The 21,638-nt window shown below is 37.3% G+C and overlaps 3 protein-coding genes across 5 annotated transcripts; 1 reads left to right on the forward strand and 2 right to left on the reverse strand.

The window, feature by feature from the left end:
* Window positions 1-1,224: 1,224 nt before the first annotated feature.
* LOC121753394 (pentatricopeptide repeat-containing protein At3g60050-like) lies at window positions 1,225-4,374 on the reverse strand. 2 transcript variants are annotated; one of them, XM_042148686.1, is made up of 3 exons: window positions 4,282-4,374; window positions 2,394-4,170; window positions 1,225-1,969 (listed from the first exon to the last, which is right to left on the reverse strand). In XM_042148686.1, exon 2 carries the CDS (start codon window positions 3,974-3,976, stop codon window positions 2,522-2,524), a length of 1,455 nt encoding a protein of 484 aa, XP_042004620.1. In that variant the 5' UTR covers window positions 3,977-4,170; window positions 4,282-4,374; the 3' UTR covers window positions 1,225-1,969; window positions 2,394-2,521. The 2 variants fall into 2 exon arrangements, with proteins under 2 accessions (XP_042004620.1, XP_042004621.1); XM_042148687.1 differs by lacking the exon at window positions 4,282-4,374 and having other exon boundaries at window positions 2,394-4,249.
* A 6,951-nt stretch (window positions 4,375-11,325) lies between these two features.
* Window positions 11,326-16,574, forward strand: LOC121751897 (rho-associated protein kinase 2-like). The gene is made up of 8 exons (XM_042146709.1): window positions 11,326-11,982; window positions 12,305-12,505; window positions 12,634-12,756; window positions 12,846-12,883; window positions 12,988-13,066; window positions 13,218-14,867; window positions 15,458-15,550; window positions 16,191-16,574. The coding sequence occupies exons 1-8, from the start codon at window positions 11,920-11,922 to the stop codon at window positions 16,416-16,418; spliced, it is 2,475 nt and encodes an 824-aa protein (XP_042002643.1). The 5' UTR covers window positions 11,326-11,919; the 3' UTR covers window positions 16,419-16,574.
* Window positions 12,721-19,648, reverse strand: LOC121751898 (protein SHORTAGE IN CHIASMATA 1-like). 2 transcript variants are annotated; one of them, XM_042146711.1, is made up of 4 exons: window positions 19,522-19,570; window positions 19,101-19,153; window positions 17,363-19,021; window positions 12,721-12,822 (listed from the first exon to the last, which is right to left on the reverse strand). In XM_042146711.1, the coding sequence occupies exons 3-4, from the start codon at window positions 18,983-18,985 to the stop codon at window positions 12,733-12,735; spliced, it is 1,713 nt and encodes a 570-aa protein (XP_042002645.1). In that variant the 5' UTR covers window positions 18,986-19,021; window positions 19,101-19,153; window positions 19,522-19,570; the 3' UTR covers window positions 12,721-12,732. The 2 variants fall into 2 exon arrangements, with proteins under 2 accessions (XP_042002645.1, XP_042002644.1); XM_042146710.1 differs by lacking the exon at window positions 19,101-19,153 and having other exon boundaries at window positions 19,522-19,648.
* Window positions 19,649-21,638: the final 1,990 nt, after the last annotated feature.

The raw sequence follows: 21,638 nt of genomic DNA on the forward strand, positions 1-21,638 counted from the left end.
CGGCGTGGATTTTAAGAAGTGTAAAGAAAAATGAGTTGAATAAGTTAGTGGACTATAAGTCCTACTTATATATATTAGTTTTATAATAAAATGTGAGTAGAATTAGTTTGTGGAATGTGAGGTCTACTTATTATTTATGGTCAAAGTAAAATGTGACTCTTATTATGGACAGACCGAAATGGCAAAATGTGATACTTAATGTGGGACGAAGGTAGTACGTATTAATAGGGAGGTTCAATTACATTAGTTTGACAGATTTGGGCTATAGAAGTGTGGGGTTTAAGGAAGATGGCCCAAAATGGGTAGTCTAAACTCTAAAACTCTAAAACTATGCCACAATAAATTTTATTTATTTCTACCCAACTTACTTTTTGTGATAACAAAACTCAAACCAAAAATATGACAAACTAGGAATGCAAAAGTAATTCAAAATATAAACAACAACATCTAAACAAAAATAACAAAACTGAAGCAAATGAGGTATTACTTTTTGGCTGGAATATTAATCTTATGCATTGACATGGCCACATGGGTGGTCGGAATGAAATTTTGAATCAAATATCAAGTACAAAAAAATTGGTGCCATGCCTTTGCAATACTCCAACACATTTAATTAGCAATGAGGTATTTAAAACAGGGCAAAAAATGATCTATTTACTACTAGTAGGTTTAGAGCGAGAATTCTTTTTGAAGGCCTTATATCATAAGCCCAAATAATGATTGGCTTTATTTGTTGAAGAACCTAATTTATTTACTCCTATTTTTTAGATATAAAGACCATAAATATTGTTACCCAAAGTAATTGCTTTTTATGTGTTACATAATTAAATATCAAAAGATTACTGGTGACAGTATAATTTGTGAGACGGCGGTCTTCCAAAGGTTAAGAACCACCTAAATACTTTCTAAAAACTGATATAACCAAGGCAAATCGATTATAGCTTTAATATTCTCTATTACTTTCTTATCAATTTATTTATTTTAGTTTATTGTATATTCGCATTCAGATACATTTTTATTATTACTCTTTACAATGAAAGTAATAAAAGTTCATAGAGTTCATCTGATGATTCCATAACGCTGCCAAGAAAATTGCTTTATCCTTCAAATATCTGCAATGATTTAAATGAAGCTCCCAGAACAATCATATTCATATTCTTCCTAATATATTTATGTCCAAAATCATGCCAATGTTGGCAATAAGACAGCACAAAAAAATTACTCTTTAAGCAAAATTGAAATGATTATAAAAAGCTGAATGAGCAACATTCTTTAATGGTGATGAAGGCAGAATAATGAAGTTAATGTTACTATAATTTTACAAAAGTATCCTAAAAGAATGTGAAAATATATGTTATTTGCCTTTTGCATCACATAGCTACCACCAAAAATGACCAAAAAGTAGTGGAAAAAATAAGAAAAGGCATTAACAAATCTTTAATAATCTTCAAATTTTCAGTTGCAATTACCAGGATGCAGGAACTGAAAGCAAAACTCAAGGATGTCAATATACTCGCTGCAACACTTTCAATGCACGAGTGCAAGCTTGAAAAGGCCTCGTCTGGCTCTGAAGCTTTCTTTCCAATACTTTTACAGTCGTACCAAGTGAGACATACTTCAGAGCTTACAATTACATCAACTGGAAGACCAATATCGCGTTCTACAACTTGTGCTCCTTAGTGCTCCATTTCAGGAATCCTCTGGTGTGTGGATCTCCGGGAAATTACCATTTCTTCGTTGACATTTCAGGTGTTCAATATGATAACTGTGTTGGGGCCAAAAGACATCCAAGAAAGATCGTAATTTGACTATGAACCAACTGGAATGGATTGAACAGGCATCATATTGCAGACTTCAGCATCATTTACAGCTTTTTTGGGTTCATTTCCACAGGCTTTCTTGACAGGTACAGTATTTAATTGTTTCGGTTTGCACCCCTTCAGAGCTGTGCCAAACCCAAATCTCTTTGCTGGTATAACGTTCCAATAAGAATAACAGTAAGGCAACAAAGAGGAAGTCTTTAAAGTAAGTGAATTGTAAACAATCAAAGATGAGCACTGAAATCACAATAACAATGCCAAACACCCACTAAAATAAATGTTACTATTTGAAACAAAACATCAGTAGAAATTCTCATCCATTCAAACCCTCATAACTTGGCATGTGTTTCAGCAATTTGAACAGTTCAACTTACAAATGCAAAGAATGAAAACCTTATAAATTTGTGTGAAGTTAGGACAGAACCAACTATATGACTTCATACAATCACATTCCATTAAAAATTTGAAAACTCAATGAGATGATGTATACTTTCTCTAGATTTAAAGAATTTGCCCAGCAGGACCACTAAATAAACCCAAATAATCAATCAGTATATTAGCAGACAAGCTTACCTTATGCTCTTCTACATTCAAGTTCTGTACTACAGTGGTAGAACTAGCAGCAGCAGATTCACCAAACGTTGGAACATTCTGAACACCAATTTTCAAAGGATCCTCCGTAATATAGGAACTTCACCTACTTAGCATCTCCTATATCTTTTAATTTTTGACAGCAGATGTGTATACTTCCCTTTCTCCATCATATGCTTTATGACTTGGTGAGCTTCAGACAACCTACCAGCATTGCGAAGATAACCTACTAAGGTTGTGTACACAAGGAAATTAGGATTACAACCCTTTGACTCCATTTCTTTTAACATCAACCAAGCTTCCTCAAATTTCTTGTTCATACAAAGTCCACGGATCATGGAGTTGTAGGTAAACACATTAGGCAATTGACCCTTGTTAATCATATCAGAGAATATCTCCTGAGCTTTATCTAACTGACCTGCCACAACATAGCCAGTTATCATGACAGTGTAACAGACAACATCGGGCACACACCCATGCGTTGTCATTTCATCGAAGAAATACCGGCAAGCTTCCAAGTTACCAGCCCGACTGAGGCCGTCAATTAATGTGGTGAAGTGGAGCACAGTTGGATCGACACCAACATCCTTCATGTGGTTTAAGAGCTTCAGTGCTGCTAATGGTTTGTCACCCTTGCCAATGACGTGGAGGAGTATATTAAATGTGTGAAAATCGGGTGAAAACCCACTCCTACCCATTTCATCAAGTAATCCATGAAAGTGATCCAACTTCCCGAGCCTAAACTTTGCCCACATCATGATGTTGTAGGTTAATACATCAGGAGAGTGACCATTAATCAACATCTGCTGATACACCCACTCAATCAACTTGTACTGATTCAGGGTCAAAAGAGAATGCAAAATAGCATTGAATGAATGTCTAAATGGCCTATAGTTGAAATTCTTCGATTTCATAAACCTCTCTACAACTTTTCTAGCTAATCCAGCACCACCACAAGTGCATATCAGTAGATTGAACGTCCTGGCAGTAGTAGGGTACCCTTTCTCAATCATCTCTTCAAGCAACCTCCACATTGCCTTAAATTCCTCACACTCTGCAAAGATCTCCATCATTAAATTGTAGATATTTGTTGTGTGTCTGTAATTCTCCTGCTCACCAGACCACACGAAAAACTTGTAGCCCAGCTTTGCACACCTATTTTTATTTGCATGATTTATTGTCTTTATGATACAAGAAAGAACTTCCCTCACAAGAAGGCCTGAAACCCTCACACCTAAATCGTTCAAGACAGGCTTCACATCATACCCCGGGCCATCCTGAGATAAAATTTCAAAAATCCTTTCAGCATCGCATCTCACCTCATCAACAAAAACCTTTCTTGCAGAGAAATTTTCCCAAGAATTAGGTGAAACTGAAGCAGTCTTTTCCCAATTGGACCCATTCTTCGAACTTTTCCACGATTCATTGAGAAAATCCTCAATCCGCCCAAACCCATTTTCGACATCATCACCATTAAATATACGACTACATAAATTACGAGAAACCAAGCTAAAACCACAAAATCTGTTGATATTTCTGCAACTGAAAAGAGCTACAGTGTACATGGCAAATGTATATCAGAAATGGGGGAAACCCCATTATAACAGCAAGTAATTATTAGCTTCCGGAAAGGCTAAGAATGCCAACAAATTGCAGCTAGACCTAACCGCAACAAATTCAGTTGCACGAAATTCAAGATATGAAATACTTCCCATCAAACAAAGACCTCGGCAATCAGCATCGCATCGCATGCTGTGACCTGAAAATTGCAGTTGTCAGTGTATACTGAAATTACTCAATCTGGGATAGAAATAAAATCAATACAAACAGAAACAAAATAAAACATAAGATCAGAATAGTTGAATCATACCAAATCAACCAATAAAATTGGCGAGGGAGGGCGAGGGAGGGCGGGGCGGGCGAGGCAGGAGGGTCGGGTTTCGCCGGGCGGCGTGGTGGGTCGGGTTTATGACTGGAGGCGCCACATTCATTAGGGTTTAGAGGAAATATTTGTTGTTAGGGTGTCCACTACAAGGCGGACACGCCCAATAGCCCCGCCCCAGTTTTTGTCCATAGCCCTAAAATTCTATTTCCGCCACTATAGTGGACAACTCCAATAGCCCCCAAATTTTATAATCAATTTTCATTTTTAAATATTTTTTAGTTTCAATCAAGTGTAATTTAAATAATCGCAGTGTAAATAACTAGAATACGAGGTAATTAGGGCTGAATATTCGTTGTATTGCAAACCGGTAAAATTATATAACGAATAATTAAAATAAAATACAACTACAAAACTCCGGCACCGTCTACTCGGTGTCGGAGTCGGCTTCCTCGTCTTCCTCTTCTTCTTCTTCTTCTCCTCCTCCTCCTCTCTCGCTGTTGCCGGCCGCGGTATCCCCAGGCGCATTATCAACCAACCCCAGTCGACTCTCAATCCGATTGATGAGCCTCTTGTAGACGTTCCTGACGTACGGGTCAGTTTCCCCTGCGTATGACCTGCATACGTCTTGCAGTTGTTGCATCAACGTTACGTCTATGGTATTGGCCAATACCTCATGGGGTTGCACCGTGGGCTGTGGGATTGGGGCAGACTGGGGGATGCGCGATCCGGACGCGGCCGCCGTTTGGCGGGAGGCACTTCTACCCCCTCTGGCGCTGCGGATAGAGGCTTGTTGTCCCATGGGCCGTCGTCGCCTAATGTGAGTCGCGGCTGGCTCTTCGACTTGCTCGTCGGACTGCTCGAACTCGTGCGAGCCGCTCCCACTGCTGTATTCCCCAGCAGGGTTGTGCCTTGTGCGCTTCGGGCCAGGAGCTGTTTCCACCTCGTTCGCCACGATTGACCTGAATTTCGGACAATCCGCGAGGACAAGATACTCCTCCCACAAGGTAAACTTCGGCTGGCCCGTCTTGCGGTATTGGCCCTCCGACAGGGTCTTCACATCTGCTGCGCTTCGGCCACTCTCGGCGTGGCGAATGTTGTTCTCGTATATGGACGCGAACAGCTTGGTAGCCCGCAGTATCCTACCGAACTTTTTTCGGATCTGTTCTTGGTCGCACTTCTCGGCGCCGTCGGGCTTGAATTCCTCGTATGCCATCATGACGCGCCTCCAAAAGCTCCCCGACTCCTGATCGGTACCCACCACGGGGTCCGAAGTGATAGAATCTCACGCCTTCGCCACGGCAATGCTCTCGTCTTTGCTGTATGGCTTGCCGCGGCTGGACCTCTCGGACTGATCACTGCTACCGCCGGCGCCACTGCCCTCGCTACTCGCAATGCCGGGGCAGCTGCCCGAGCGTCCACCGACGTTGCCGGTGCCACGACTGCCGCCTCCGCACCTAGGGCCTCTGCCCCTACCGCCACCAGAGCCCCGACTGCCGCTACCTCCTCGGGTCGGAACGGGTGTTTCCACCCGCGCTGCCGGCGTATCTGGGATGCCGGAACTGAGCAGACCCAACATAGTATCAAATGCGTCTTGATCTGCTTCGGTGATCGGAGATTGGCTGGCTTGGAAAGGGGAACCCGGCCGCGGCTGGTGAAGCGCGTCTAGGTTGGGTCGGTAATCTCCAAAAGCGGAACGACTCAGATTCCGATGTAAAGGGGGCGGCGTTGGTGAGGATCTCCACGACTGAGATGGAGGAAGGGGTGGACTCGATGCCCACGGTGGTGGAGATTGATTCCAACTCCAAGGCTGTGACGGAGCCGCATTTCCGCCAAATCCCGACGGCTGAGAAGCATATCCGCCAAATCCCGATGGCGGCGAATGATGGGCTGACGGCTGAGATGGATTGCTGTCATATCCCGATTCCTCAGTGTCGGGTGATTCGTCGTCTCCTCGGTGCATTTTGTAGAGAGTGTGTTTTGTAGAAAGTGGGTGTATGGATTTTGTGAAAATGGGAGTGGGGGAGGAGGGAGAGTGGTATTTATATAGAGGAAAAAACGAAAAAAAAAATTCAAAAAATCCGGCTATAGCCGCGGCGGATATCCGCCACTATAATAGCCGCGGCTATAGCCGCGCCTATACACCCACCGCCGCGTCCTCGCCCCACTCCGGCGAAGCCTCGTCCGCCGCCCTCCCCCCCACCAGCCGCGTCCACCCTCGCGGCGGACACCCCCCCCACTATAATAGCCGCGCCTACCGCCCCCCTTCGCGGCGTCCGCCGCGTCCACTCCATAGTGGACGCTCTTATATACCATGGAACTTTTACGGGTAATTACATATTTCATACAAAATGTTTTAGCTTTGTTTCAATTTCGTACAAAAAGTATTTACATATTTTATATAAAAAGTTCACTTAGTGTTCCAAAATAATACATTCCGTCAAGTCCCTACTAACACTGTTACTTCCAATTACATCATATATACAAAAAGTTTCATCAATGTTTCAAATTTGTACAAAAAGTTTTAAATTAAAACTTTTCATTAATTATTTCAAACACAATTATTTTTATTACTCACAAAAATGAAAAACACATAAAAAAAATTCACCACTCTTCACCATCAAATTAGCAAATTGCATTTTATTGTCGAAGCTTTCTCGTGTAACAATGAAGAATACAGCTAAAAAGATATTGAGTCTTTTTTGTAGAAATTAAATATTGACATATTGACTATTGGAAGCTCAAATGAGCCATTTTGCAAAGATGAAATATGGACTTATTTTATATTGTGTTCTATAAAGAATACAATAAAAAATGGAGTATATTGAAAGACAATTTTTTTAAACCACGATCAATTGCTGGAAGAATTGATATTGACATTTTTTAGAGTGATTAATTATATTAAATCTTTAATTATTCTTCTATTATGATTATAAGTTGGACAAATTATAAACTAACTAACGGTATTTAAAATATTTAACGGAATGTATTAACTTAAAACACTAATGAAACTTTTTGTATGAAATATGTAAATTTAATATTTTTTGTGCTAAATTGAAAAAAGGTAAAACATTTTGTATGAAACAACTTTTACGGATTGGGATCTCTAATTTGGGTTTCAAACAATACAAAGTTTTATAAATCAAATACTTTTTAATAATGTGTTAGTTTAGTTTAGTTATGATTTGGACTTCTAAATATGTTGGATTTTGTATTGTAGTATATATATTTTTAAATTAAATCCCTTTTAATTTAAGTACTACAGTATATATTAATATTTTGAATATGTTTTGTTATTTTTTGTAAATTAAAATTATTTAAGGTTTATATTATAAATAAATATAATTATTTATATTAAATAGTCAAGCTATATTATTTATAAATTTATTTATGTTTAAATTGCTAAGGTAGTATATATAGAATTGAGTTGAATTTGATCTTCTAGTTAAGATATTGTTGTTCATGTTCTTTTATTTTTTATGTTTTTCAAAATATTATGTATAAATTCTTGTAATAGATTTAAATTTGGTATAAGTAATATATTGATGTTAGCCCATTTATTAAATTAAATACTTTTAATTATAGGTAATTTGCATTTAAAAAATCATCAATCATATAGGATTGAATGATTTAGTCTGTAATAATAAGATTGATAGTACTTGTGATTCTATTATTAATAGTATTATTTACAATTACATTTTTTTAACTTAAGATTTATTGATTCATGATGTTATTATTCCATCTTAATGAATGTAATGTTTTTTAATATTACTTACTAATTGTCATTGTTTATTAATAATTTTTTTTGCTTTTTAAATAATTAATTTAAATTATGTTTCTGATAATTATATAATTGAAACGTAGTTGGTTTTTTATTGATTTAAAAGTATTTAGCTATTTATAACATCACACTCTTTTTTATAGGCAAATAAACATATATTTCAAAGGCATTGCCACGTACCACAGTGTACTCGAACCCGTGCCTTTGATCCGGGTATCTACCACTCTAGCTACACATTGGCTAAAACACGCAAATCAAAACTGCACTCTTTCCAACTTAGTTAAAGTGACACATTTTCCAAAATATAAACACTATTCTCTTTACTTTATTATCTCTCCTCCTAACTCGCAAACTATTACATTGCATATAATCTTGGGTTGGAAAGGAAAACTTTAAGTGAGTTGAATGAAGTATATCTTTGGTGTCTTGGATTGGTTCCTTCCATCTAACTCTTTGTTTTGTACACAGTGTTACCCCGAAGTAGAAAATCATGATTCTCTCTGAACGTCATTTTTGCCTCTCTAGCTAACTATTGTTACTGTGCTAGCCCAACTTTCCGGTATACACAATAGCAAATTTATGGGTCAAATCTCGTTAGCGAATTTAATATCAACCGATATTAGTTGCAAGTTGACATTATTGAACTTGTTCGTTCTGGTGTTGATGCACTAGTTTCCTCTCTAATATTCTTATATGGAGTAAACAATCATTTTATCATGTGCCTTATTCTCATGAGGTCACCTTTCGTGTATGGGCCAATTTATCGGGCTGTTTTGGGCCCAGCTTATAACACTCGCTTTACTCTAAGCTATGGAGCATTTCAAAAAATTGGTGAATAATATACAAGGTCATTAAGATTTGTAATATTCCACAAATGGAGATGCGTATAATGACAAGTATTTTATTTGTTACTTTCACATACGATTCATTTTGAGTTTGGTGTGTTGATTCTATATTAGAATTGTATTTAGTAGTATGAAGGAAAAAATAATTAATATGTACTATAATAGTTTGGTTGGAATATTAGTCTTGTCGTGCTTTTGACATGGGTTGAAATTATGGATGTTAATAAGCTAGCTCAGTGGGTTTCGGGCTAATCTTACTAGGGTTACGAACTAATAAGATAATGTGAATGAAGTAGTATGAGATAAAAATACTACATTAAAAAATGAGCAACAAATTGAGATTAGCTTTCTATTTCGAGACTAATTTTGGTGGATGCATGAAAATAAAACGATGAAACTATTTTTTTAGATGAATTGAGTATTATTAATGAAAATAATTATTTTTTCTTGTGAAGCAGCTATAAGAATCAAAATAACATAGTAAAGCACCATAAAATGATGCGGTCCTTCTTTAAATTTGCTCAGCCATCAATGGCGTAAACACAATGTAAAGGCAGAGAAAAAGTCGCAGTACAAAAAAATCAAAGATGACAGTCGTAATTTTATTTGTATTTAATTGGACTTCGTCAATCTTGAAGGGTGTCTTCGTCTTCGTCTATTTGTATAATTGTACTTAGCCATTCACACACCACATACACAAACATTGGATGTATATATACTAATGTTCTATCACTTTTTTTATGGGCTTCTATTTTATTTTTAATTGTTTTTTCAAATACAAATCTTAACTTGTTATTCCCTTAATTTCAACTATACTTGTTTGAAGAATTGAATAGTCGTAGTAATAATAATTTAACCGTAACCTTAACCGTAACCGTAACCGTAATTATCCTTAAAATGATTAATATATAAAAAAAGAGCCAAAGAGAAATAATGGTAGAGAAAGGAGAGTAGCAGCACATGTATTCACGTGTCGGTCCAAATTTCCAGATCAATTGTGCATGTATTTAAGAGCATCTCCAATGCACGGATGTCCCACTCGGACATCCATTAGAACTTCCCAAAAACACCTCCTGCCACGTCATTAGGACTTCCCATCCCACTGCCACGTCACTAGGACTTCCCCTGCACAATCCGCCCTTCCCATCGCCCTTCCCACTAGGACTTCCCGCAATAAAAAAAATCACAAATTCACAAATAAAGCAATTTACGTTTACGGAAATAAAATTTCAACACGAATACGAACGGGAAAAATTAACAACTTCATTAAAAAAACATACATGATTCGGAAAAAAAATTACATAGTAATAAAACAAAAAAATTAATCACATCAACGTCAACCGTATATATAGAGTTTTAAAACAAAAAAAATTAACACAAGTGGTGCGAATGAAATGAAGTTCAACGAGCCGTATATATAGAGTTTAAAAAAAAAATTAATACCGGACGTCCGACCCACGCCACAATGGCGGACGTCCGCCCGCCCGTCGCCCGGACGTCCGTATCCGAGTTGCTTCGTTACAATGGCGGACGTCCCGGTCGCCCTTCGCTGATGTCCGACCGGACGTCCGCCATTGGAGATGCTCTAAGGAACAATATGGGACTCATATTAAGATGACCCCACTTTTTATTTATCAAATTTAATTGCGTGACCCCTCCCAAGCACAGCTTTCATCCACCAATTGATGCCCACTTATTACCAATATAATAAAGCTTATTAGAGATGCTCAATTATTTTGTAAGGGTGTATCTCTCACAAGTTCCAAACGGCACCAAACCGAATCATAAATCATACTCACATTCTTCATTTAAAGCACCATAATAAATGACGAAAATTGTCACGGCTTCTTTCTCGTGTACAAAGAACCTTAGCAAATGCAACATGACACATACCCAACTAAGACCCATCTCAATTAAAATCCAATAACTAACGAATTATAGCTATTGCATGATTGATTTAGTTAGCTGGTAAAAGATTACTATATTCTAGAAGATAGCTTCCATTTGGCCAGATAGGGCAGATTTGTCAAGTAGAAAAATATGTACCTAATTTTACTACTAGACTATTTGTAAATAGGAGTATTCATTATCATCCATTGTGAACGAGAACCTCAATTAAAATGTTGTACTCATATGACAAATTGAACACATATGACTCACCTACTGATATGACCGAAGTTCAAACACTCTTCACAACTTCACTACAATCATACATAACCGGATAAGAAGTACATCCGTATAGATCTATTACGACAAAAGACAAACCAAAATTACCACGTTGAACCGTCACAAATTATTTCCAAGCAAACACATCACTCAATGATAATTGTATCATTTATTCGAAGGTACATATACAGAAAGAAAATTGATGAATGTATGGTGGTTGTAGGGCTTTATTCCTCCAAACAAAAGAAAAAGAAATGATAAAAGCGACAGGCAAAAGAGAGCGACATACTTTCCCAAGTGACAAGCCTGGCACAATTTGCATCATGTAAAGCTGCAAGTTACTTGGATCCTCCATTCTTATTATTATTCTCTGACCGATCCACTGTAATTCCATTTTTTTTACAATATAGAAGATTCACAATATCAAGTCTTCCTATGTTACCCACATTCTCCCTCTCCCTCTCCCTCTCTTGCATAAACACATTAGTTAGTCCACTAACCAAGAAAGTAGAAAATACATTAACTAATTCATGACAGCCACTACTTGATTAAGTATAATATTCTAGAATAAGGAGTAATAGAAATATAGTGAAATGGCAGCCTGTTTCCTGGTACCACATGTAGTGAAGGAAACAAATCTCCTACGATCTTACTCCAAAAGTCAAAACCCAGAAACTATCCGTTTGTAACCTTATTGTTACTACTTCTTTGCACCATATAAAAAACAAGGAATCTTGATAATCTAGTTTATCTAACCACCCAATCATTTAGACTATTACCTGATACTACCTACATACAACACTGCAGCTCCTCCCGAATTTTGGTGCAGGAAAGATGTTCAAGCGAAGCGAGAAAAAGATCAAAGCAGTCTTCAAGATGCAGTTTCAGGCAACACAGGTATGTCAACTCAACATTGTTGATGCACAAAACAAGTGCTGTCTATTAAACTTTGATACTACAAGTGTCTTTGGTAACTTACAAGATTTATATTCGGAGAAGATCTTGAACAATGATGATTATGCCCTCATTCCTCTCTGCAAAAAATACAACTACGTATATGAGTTTGAAATCCCTTGTGCTTGTGGTAAAATGCCACCAATACGAAAATGGGCACCTAACATAGACATCATGATACTAAAGATATTACTCATGAATTCAAGATTTTGGAAAGGATACCCATCTCACCCATGATTTGGCTTATGTATTGAAATAATGGCAGGTACCGCAGCTCAAATCAAAAAGCCTCATGATTTCTCTGGTTCCAGTAGATGTAGGAAAGCCTACAGTCAGATTATCAAAATCACCAATTGTTGAAGGAACCTGCACCTGGGAAAATCCTGTATACGAAACTGTAAAGCTAATCAAGGAGATCAAATCAGGAAGAATCAGAGAAAAATTCTACTATGTGATTGTGTCAACAGTAAGTGACACTCTTCTCCATCTTCACTCAAGATTACAATTCACAAATTGTGAATAAAAAAAAGGCAGTTTTTAGTCATGAATGGCCCCTAAACTAAAAATGACATTATGTTTGGGGGGTACTTACAGGGGTCCTCAAAATCGGGGTTTCTCGGAGAAGTCTCAATTGATTTTGCAGATCTAGCAGATGCTACCAAACCAGTGAATTTAACTCTCCCTCTACAGACTTCAAAATCTGGTGCAGTGTTGCACGTTAGTCTGCTCCATCTCTTGTATAGCATCAATCATTTCTGACTTACATAAACTATGCTGATAGCCCTAACATAAATTTTACAATTCAGGTCACAGTTCAGAACATGAAAGGATGTCCTGATTCAAGGTGAAGTCATAACAAGGATAATCATTATATTTGATGTTATAATTTTGCTGAATATGGCCCTCAGAAGTTTAACAGAAAAGCATTTATCGAATGATTTTTCTCAGATATGACGAAGATAGCGAAACCCCAGTAGAGGAATCATGTGATCCAAATATGGATGCTGATGCCCCAAAATCTCCGGAAGTAAGATCTCCATGTAACCTCCCTGGTTTTAGTTTCATCTAATGAACTCTGTTGGTACAGAACGATTCAGAAACTAAAAATGACTGAAGTATGTTATGATTCATAGCATTAACAAGAACTCTTTCCTTTTTCATTTTTCCCTCTCCTATAGAGTGATGATTTGAGTGAAGCAACATCACTGCACGACGAACATTATGGAAGCTTTGGAGATGCGGAATCAGATTATAATGATGCCCGATCAAGAGATGGAGTGAAAGGAACCTCAAGGGCAAATCACATGAAAGTGTTGGAGAGGAAGGCAGAACTTTCAGATTTAGAAGTGCAATCTCTACGCAAGCAAATAATGAAGGAAACCAAGAGAGGACAGCAATTATCTGAGCAAATTGACTACCTAAAGGAGATGAGAGACACTCTTAAAGCAGAATGTGAGCGACTCAAGGTCTCAGTGTGTGAGGATGGATTTTCAAGTCATACCCCAAAAGAGACTGAAAATATGAATGCTTCGCTTGAAAAGATCAAGCAAGAACTTCAGCGTGAGAAACAACTAAACAAAAAGTTGAAATTGCATCTACAGAAGACAGAAGATTCAAATTCTGAATTTGTTCTCGCCATGAGAGATCTTACCAAAAAATTGGAACAAAAAAATGCAGAAATATCTAGACTTTCAAGCAAAATTAAAGCCCTCCACTCTGGTGCAGAGGGTATTGCAGCATCACCTAAAATGAAGATAGGTCATAATGAAGAAACTGATGAACTAGAAGACCTGGAGAGGAAGCATGGACATGTTGAAGATGTAGAAATGTTAAAGAAGGAAATTAGGACTCTCCATTCCGAAATTGAAGCTCTCAAGAAAGAGAATACAGAGATAAAAGTGCAACTTGAGAGGCTTACTGAGGATTACGACAGTTTAGAGGCAGAAAACAAGGATATAAGCTCCAAATTCGAGCAAAGCAAAACAGAAAAGATGGAACTTGAGCAAAGTTATGCTGAACGCTTGGCTGCAGAGAAGAAACTCAAACTCCAGATAGCAAGCTTGGAGATGGAAAGCAAAAGGCAAGCACGTCAATACTCAGAGTCCCTGAATATTATTGATGAGGTCGAGTTCCAGGTTGAGAACCTGCAGAAGGAACTGGAAATGCAGGCACAAATTTTTCAGGAAGATTTGGAAGCAGTAACTGAGTTGAAAGTTGAGCAGGAGCACAGGGCCATACAAGCTGAAGATGCCTTGAGGAAAATGAGGTTGACCAATGCAGATGCGACTGAGCGACTTCAGGAGGACTTCAAACAGATTTCTTCTGAGATGTCACTAAAAATAGAGGAGAATGAGAAACTAGCCCATAAAGCAGTTGTTGAAGCTAATGATCTGCGCCAGAAAAATGAAGCTTTAGAAGGATTGCTCCAGAAAGCCAAAGAAGAACTTCACATGATTAGAGACAAACATGAAAGAACAATAAGAGAGCACTCAGAAGAAAATGAAACAATTTCTGGTGGCAAATCATATCAGAAAACAGCTACAAAAGAATCAGAAACACTCCAAAGATGGAAATCAGAAAACGAAAATCTGGAGAGACAACTAGATGCAGTGAGGAAGGAAGCAGAAAAATTCAAGTATGAAAATGTCTCCATGAAGTCTCAAATACAGCAGAAGAAAACCAAAGAAGATAACTTGCTATTACAAGTGAAGAAGCTGAGAATAACGAATAACGAAGCCAAAAGTCATCTGCTTGAACTAGAACAGGAGAAAGAAGGCCTAAAGAAAGAGATGTCAAAATTACAAGGAAACTTACGGAAAAAGGAAAAGGTTAGTACCAGGCTATATTTCCAAAAAAATCATTGAATAGAATTATATATAATGAGTGCAATAACATCAAAAGCATTTCTTGATATGCTCTGACACTACTCTGAAACATTAGCTTACTCAACTCGAATGAGTTTGAAGCTCTTTCACATCTTTTAAAGAAATTTCAGTAGTGACATCATATATATTAAACCAAACAAAGTCAGCATATAAAGGTTGTTTAGAATGAGAACTGTTTGTCAAATTGTATTCGTATTTTTCTTTTGACAATGGCAAATCCTGATGACTTATAAATTGTAATACCCTATGGATATTTGTTAGAGCAATTAATAAAGATATCAGTCATCAAGATTTCATATCTGTGTTAGAAGATAACATGAATATACCATGTGTCATTACATTCTAAACAGTATATATTCTGATTCAATACTTCATAAAATACCATGAGCGTGAATCAGAATTGCTAGAAAGGAATGAAAAAGCCTCTGTAATTTACTACAGCATTCTCCTTCCCTGAAATCCTTCAACAAAGATAAATAGCAATTATTTTGTATTTCTTGCAGCCAGAGTACTAACAGTGGTTAATTTGACAGGAACTGGAAAAGGTTACACTTGAAAATTGCATAAAGTCTCCAGCGAAGGAACAGAATCTTAAATGCAATACCACAGAAATCAGGAAAGATCAGGTAAATTCAACTGACTCCTTTTCAGAACAATTAGAACAGGTTGGTATGAACACCAAAACAGTACTCCCTCCGTTCCATAGTAATAGTCATTTTGTCATTTTAGTACGTTCCATAATAATAGAGTCATTTCCCTTTTTAGTAAAAGTCAACACATTTCTCCACGCCTACTTTACTCTCTCTTACTTTATTCTATCTTCATCTCCTACCTTTTTCATTTTCCACTTTATTCTCCCTTTACTTAACTCACCTAATACAATTTTTCTTAATCTCCGTGCAAAAAAAAAACGCCTCCATTACTATGGAACGGAGGGAGTATAATAAATCATGTTTTGAGGAAACAAGAGAACTTCAGTTCAATATCCTAGACATAGCATGGCATCTATAGGCTGAAATTTTGCAGTGTAGACAATATTCGTAATAAAATGAAAAAGATGGATGACAGGAAGTTCCACTGTATCACAAGTGAAAGGAAACACAAACCCTAGTCATAGTTCCAGCAAAAAAGTAAAAAACAGACAAGAAAATACCATGCGCAATCATATATTGTCGATGTCACAAGTTTGGAAAGCGTCGTCTTCTTCATATAGTTCTTTTGCATCCATTTATCTGATTGTAATGAGAGTGTTTACTTTGGCTACAGGAAACTATTCCATCGCGAACTAGTGGCCAATCCAATGGTGGATGTGATGTCTCCAGCTTGTTAGGTGAAGTAGCATCATTGAAAGATAGAAACAAAAGCATGGAGGAAGAGTTGAAGGAAATGCATGACAGATATTCAGAAATAAGTCTCAGATTTGCAGAGGTAGAAGGTGAACGACAACAACTTGTTATGGCCCTCCGTAATATGAAAAATGGAAAGAAAAACTAGTTTACTGGAATAATGGTGAAACCCAACTACAGGTCATTTAGGCATATGATATGTACATCAACAATTTCCCACATCATAAAGCCCAATTTGCTGCTTGTTTCGTCTCCTTCAGAGTCAATAGCAATAAAAACCAGTTCTTCAGTCTTTTTCTTTTTATAATATACAATTGCAGTGTTATTTTTAGTTTTCTGACGGGATCCTTGTAATGATTAAAACAATAACAAACCAAAAGGCAAATAAACCTTGTATTGGGACTCTATTATAAGCTCCATACACTATAACTATGGAAAAACCCAGCCACAAATAAAAATAGAACTAGTGGAGATAATGTTGATATAAAAAAGGTCAAGGAGCAGCAACTTGATGGTGATAAGCAGAATAGCACTTACGGTTCTGGGATAGTAAAATCCACAAACCATTTATGCCTTCCAGCCTCTGGTTATAATTGGATAATGATGTTAGACAGTTGACAAGATATCGATGAATCCTTAGTTGAAAACTTTTGATACTACATTTACAGAACATATATCATAGTTATATACTGCTCTCATAATCAAACAAAATAGATGGATGATCCCAATTCCCAACACCAACTATTCGAAAAAATGCAAAAAATGTATAACCTATATATACTTAATCAAATCCTTTTGAGATGATGTGGTGCAATGTGGAGGCTAGTAAGTATACTCAAGTCGTCGAATAGATTCAACATCACCATAATCAACATTAAAGCCAACAAAACCTTTAGTTTTTGTAAAATCTACAGAGTCCATGCTTGATGCTATGGTTTTCTTTGTGAGGCTTGGTTATCATTATCCCTCCAAATGAGCTTACTTGGCCCAGCAGTTCCATATTTCGAGAAAGATAGTATCTCCAGTTAATTAAGTACTAGTTACGATGCACAAAATAAATCCAAATTAGCACAAAGGATTTCATTGTTATACCTGTCTTGCTTTCTTATCAACTGGAGTTGACAAAGGACATGAAGTAGCAGCCCTCTTAGTCTTCAATGAGTTTGTTGTTGCTTTTGAAAATCTATTCAGTCTCTTCTCTTGAACTATTTTCTGTGGGGTGCCACCCCCCTCATACTTGTAGAATTCAAGAATTGAAGGACTTCTTCTTTTAGTAACTTTGGATGTGTTCCCAGAGGAACTCAGATATGGAGAGGGTAAGTCATATGAAACAGGTTGCTTGTGCATTCTACTCTTTTCCCTTACTCTGTTAAGGAATTCAATTGTCCAGGGTGATCTTTGAGGTTGAGTGGAGTGAAGAGCTTTTGAGAATGGTGTGCTATCAAAACTTCCCTTTCGTTGAATATACTTGTAGGGATTTTGTGAATTTCTTTCCATTATATCCTCTTCCATGACCTCTTTGTGTTTCATCATAGAAATGTTTTTCCTATTAATGATATCATTAGGTCTGATTTCATCCCTTGAGATATGTCTCTTATCATTTGTAAAAACCCAAGCACCAGAGCCATCCCGAAACTCAGTAGGATTAGCAAATTTGGGAAGATTGGTTGCACTGGAAGGCCATTTGTTCATTCCAGAGTTTCTTGCAGCATATTCTTTCTCAATGTCAAACAGAGTAGGTGAAAAGCTAATGCAGGTTGCAATAAACAAATCTTCTCCAAATGCTGGACTATCCTCTAAATTGATAACTTCCCCAGTAGAATCACCCTGCCGAATTCCATTTAGCTTCACAGTTTGTCTGCTCAAGTCATTGTTTATCGTTGTGGCTGATCTCCATCCTGGACTGCGATCTCGGTCAACTGGAGGCACCCAGGCCTTTTCACTCTTATCAAATATTTGATGATCTTTTGCCAACGGGAAGTCATGAAGGCTTGATTTATCAACAGACTTCATTGTGCCAGCAGCAGAAGACCTCATCATGTCAAGATCAATATCCCGATCATGAAACAGTGATTTTTCATTGAAAGATAAACTGAATTCCTCCGCTGTAGATATCCCAGCCCTTCTTGACAGCCAGGAATCACCTGAGACAGATAATTTAGGGAAATCGTGTTCAAAATCAGGAAGTGACTTTGCTAGATCCACCGGAAATAAGTCATTTGAAGGCGGATCGATATTAAGGTTGTGTGTGTATTTAGGTTTCTTCCTCTCAGATTCACTTTTAAATTGAGCATTTCCCAAGTCTGGAAGTGATAATGAGGAGGAACAGTCTGTTATTCCTGATTTAGAATCTTCCCGCTCTCCATATCTGCTTGCTGCACTCAGCAAAGCTAGGCTTTCATCAGGAATATGATAATTCTGAAGGGTGCACATTCTGGACACATCCAATGATCCCAGAAAGCTGCCAAGTCGAATATCTGAGGACAATATTGCATGAGCTGAGAGAGGATTAATTGAAGGAAAAGCAGTAAGAAACGATTCTGCTAGGCTTTCTGAGTTGGACACTTTCGGATAGAGACCCGTTTTCAACTTTGCTGCAGTATTGATGCAGGACAATACAATTTCTTCAGTCATCTCATCTGAATACGAGCAAAAGAGCTGTATGTCGATTCCTAAGCTTGCTGCTGCAGCATAGAGTTCATCTGATGATTCCATAATGCTGCCGAGAAAATTGCTTTCTCCTTCAAATATCTGCAATGATTAAATGAAGCACCCTGTCATGGACATGCTAAAAAAATAGTACTGAGTTTCAGTGAAGATTTGGCCAGACCTAGTGTGAACAAAGAACAGTATTGCAAAACCTGCTTCCAGAACATTGCAACTCTTCTTAAACCCTTCCATTCCAACAATCAGATTATATTCTTCCTAATATATTTAAGTCCAAAAGCACTCCAATGATGGCTATAAGACAGTAGAAAAATATATTTTTTGGAGTTTGTAAAACACAGTATAAGCAAAATTGAAATGATTATAAAAAGCTGAATGAGCAACTTTCTTTACTAGTGATGATGGTAATGAAGTTAGTGTCATAATTTTTCTCATGTGTGCTCTTCTAAACAAGCATCCCAAAAGAAAGTGACTTTTGTCCGTACTCACCACCAAAGGAGGTATATAAATGACCAAAGAATTAGAATAAATAAGAAAGGCAGAAACAAATCTTTTATGATCTTATAACTTTCAGTTGTAATTACCAGGATTCAGCAACTGAAAGCAAAACTCAAGGATGTCAAAATACTTGCTGCAACACTTTCAACGCAACGCATAAGGGCAAGCTTGAAAAGGCCTCGTCTGGCGCTGAAACTTTCTTTCCAATATTTTTGCAGTCATACCAAGTGAGACAAACTTCTGAACTTACAATTACATCAACTGGAAGACCTATATCGCGTTCTACAACTTGTGCTCCTTCTTGCTCCATTTCAAGAATCCTCCGGTATGTGGTTCTCCTGGAAATTACCATTTCTTCATTGAAATTGAAATTTCTGGTGTTCACTATTACAACTGTGTGGGGGCTAAAAGGCATGCAAGACAGCAAGAATGATTTTGCTTTGATTCTGAACCCACTGGCATGGATTGAACAGGCATCATATTGCAGACTTCAGCATCATTTACAGCTTCCATGGGTTCACTTCCAAGGGTTTTCTTGACAGGTACAATATTTAATAGCTCTTCCAACTTCGGTTTACACCCCTCCAGAGCTGATGCAAAACCCAAATTTCTTTGCTGATACAGAGTTCCAATAAAAATAACATTTAGACAACATAGAGAACAAATTCTTTAAAGTAAGTGAATTGTTAACGATCACAAAAGACTGAAATCACGATAATAATGCCAAACACCCACTACAATAATTGTTATTAGAAACATTTAATTAAAACATTGAAATCTCAATGAGATGATGTTTATCACTAGAATTAAAGAATTTTCCCAGCAGGACCAGTAAATAAATTACTAGGGATTTTCCAGTCCCAAATAATCAATCAGTAGTACTACTAATATATTAGCAGACAAGCTTACCTTACGCTCCTCTACACTCATGTTCTGTACAACAGTGGTAGAACTAGCACCAGCAGAATCACCACTGACAATACATCCTTGACCCACAGTTTTGGTATGAACTGGCTTATCTGCATGTACTTTTTCTTTTCCGAGAACATAGTTACGGGGATTGAGAAAAAACTCAAGATCACTTGACATCGATTCACCAAAACTCGGAACATTCTGAACACCAATTTTCAGTAGGATGTCATCCTTTTTTCTTTTTCCATATCCCTGATTCTTCGAGCTACTTAACTCTACTATACCAGGGGAATGGGGAATAGAGACTTCAGAACAAGATGAGTCTAAAACTTCTGTATCATTTTCTACATTTGGTTTACTAGAATTACTAAAATGGCCTTCTGATAAAATAAAATTCAAGATCACTATTATTCCACTATCATTCGAGAACATATCAATGTCAATGTTGTAAGTGTCTATCTCCCCCTACAATTTCCAACATGGAGAATATTTAGCTGATTCACAATCACTTTCTCCAAGAAAATTCCAATCTAGATATAGACCATCAGATGCTGATGAAGACTGCCAATCAGACTGGGACAATAAATCCTCAATCAGCATATGAAGTGAACTACAAATTTCATGATCTGAAATAATAGGTACAGGCAGTGATTTAAAAGTGCCATCCAGAAGTGTAAGCTCATGGCAAACAACCAATAGGTTGAAACTTGTAAAGTTCATGGCTTCTCCGAACATATTTTCACATGTTTCATATTCAGTCTCCTTTGCTGAATCTGAAAGCACCTTGCAGAAATTATACAGTTCCAAATCAATAAACATGAACTCATCAAAATCGATTTGGATCTACTGAAATAATTGAAAAGCCATCTGGGTTCCCACAGAGAGTTGAGTACTGCTGGCAATGTGACAGTTCAATAATGCTTATGCAGTCCACTAGTGATGACAAATTTATTCCTTCAAGGCAATCCATTTTTACAGAATGATGGAATGTATAGGTTATCAAGTTATACTCCATAGAACCCAAAAGCTCTTTGTTTTTACTAATTACTTCATCTGCTTGTGTTACCTCCTTCTTTTCAATATTTTCAAAACTCAACACTTCATCCATCATAAGTACTCTTCCAGTAACACCCAGACTTTCCATATCCACTTCAAATTCAGGAAATTTAATGTTATTGGAATGATGTTTTCCTTGAACAGAATCAGCAACTTCCACAAAATCAGCCTTTTGCTCTGAGTATTCTATACTTATGTGATCAACTGAATCAAGTAATTGGTGAGTCTCAGCCAG

This window comes from Salvia splendens, chromosome 10 (genome assembly GCF_004379255.2).
Source record: "Salvia splendens isolate huo1 chromosome 10, SspV2, whole genome shotgun sequence".
NCBI lineage: Eukaryota > Viridiplantae > Streptophyta > Magnoliopsida > Lamiales > Lamiaceae > Salvia > Salvia splendens.

Coding starts and splice junctions, on each gene's coding strand:
- LOC121753394 (XM_042148686.1), bottom strand. CDS start 3,976: ATGTACACTGTAGCTCTTTTCAGTTGCAGAAATATCAACAGATTTTGT.
- LOC121751897 (XM_042146709.1), top strand. CDS start 11,920: ATGTTCAAGCGAAGCGAGAAAAAGATCAAAGCAGTCTTCAAGATGCAG. Junction 11,983..12,304: donor TGCAGTTTCAGGCAACACAG/GTATGTCAACTC, acceptor AAATAATGGCAG/GTACCGCAGCTCAAATCAAA. Junction 14,868..15,457: donor ACTTACGGAAAAAGGAAAAG/GTTAGTACCAGG, acceptor TTAATTTGACAG/GAACTGGAAAAGGTTACACT.
- LOC121751898 (XM_042146710.1), bottom strand. CDS start 18,985: ATGGAATCATCAGATGAACTCTATGCTGCAGCAGCAAGCTTAGGAATC. Junction 12,823..17,362: donor TTGATAAGAAAGCAAGACAG/GTATAACAATGA, acceptor AATTTATGTTAG/GGCTATCAGCATAGTTTATG.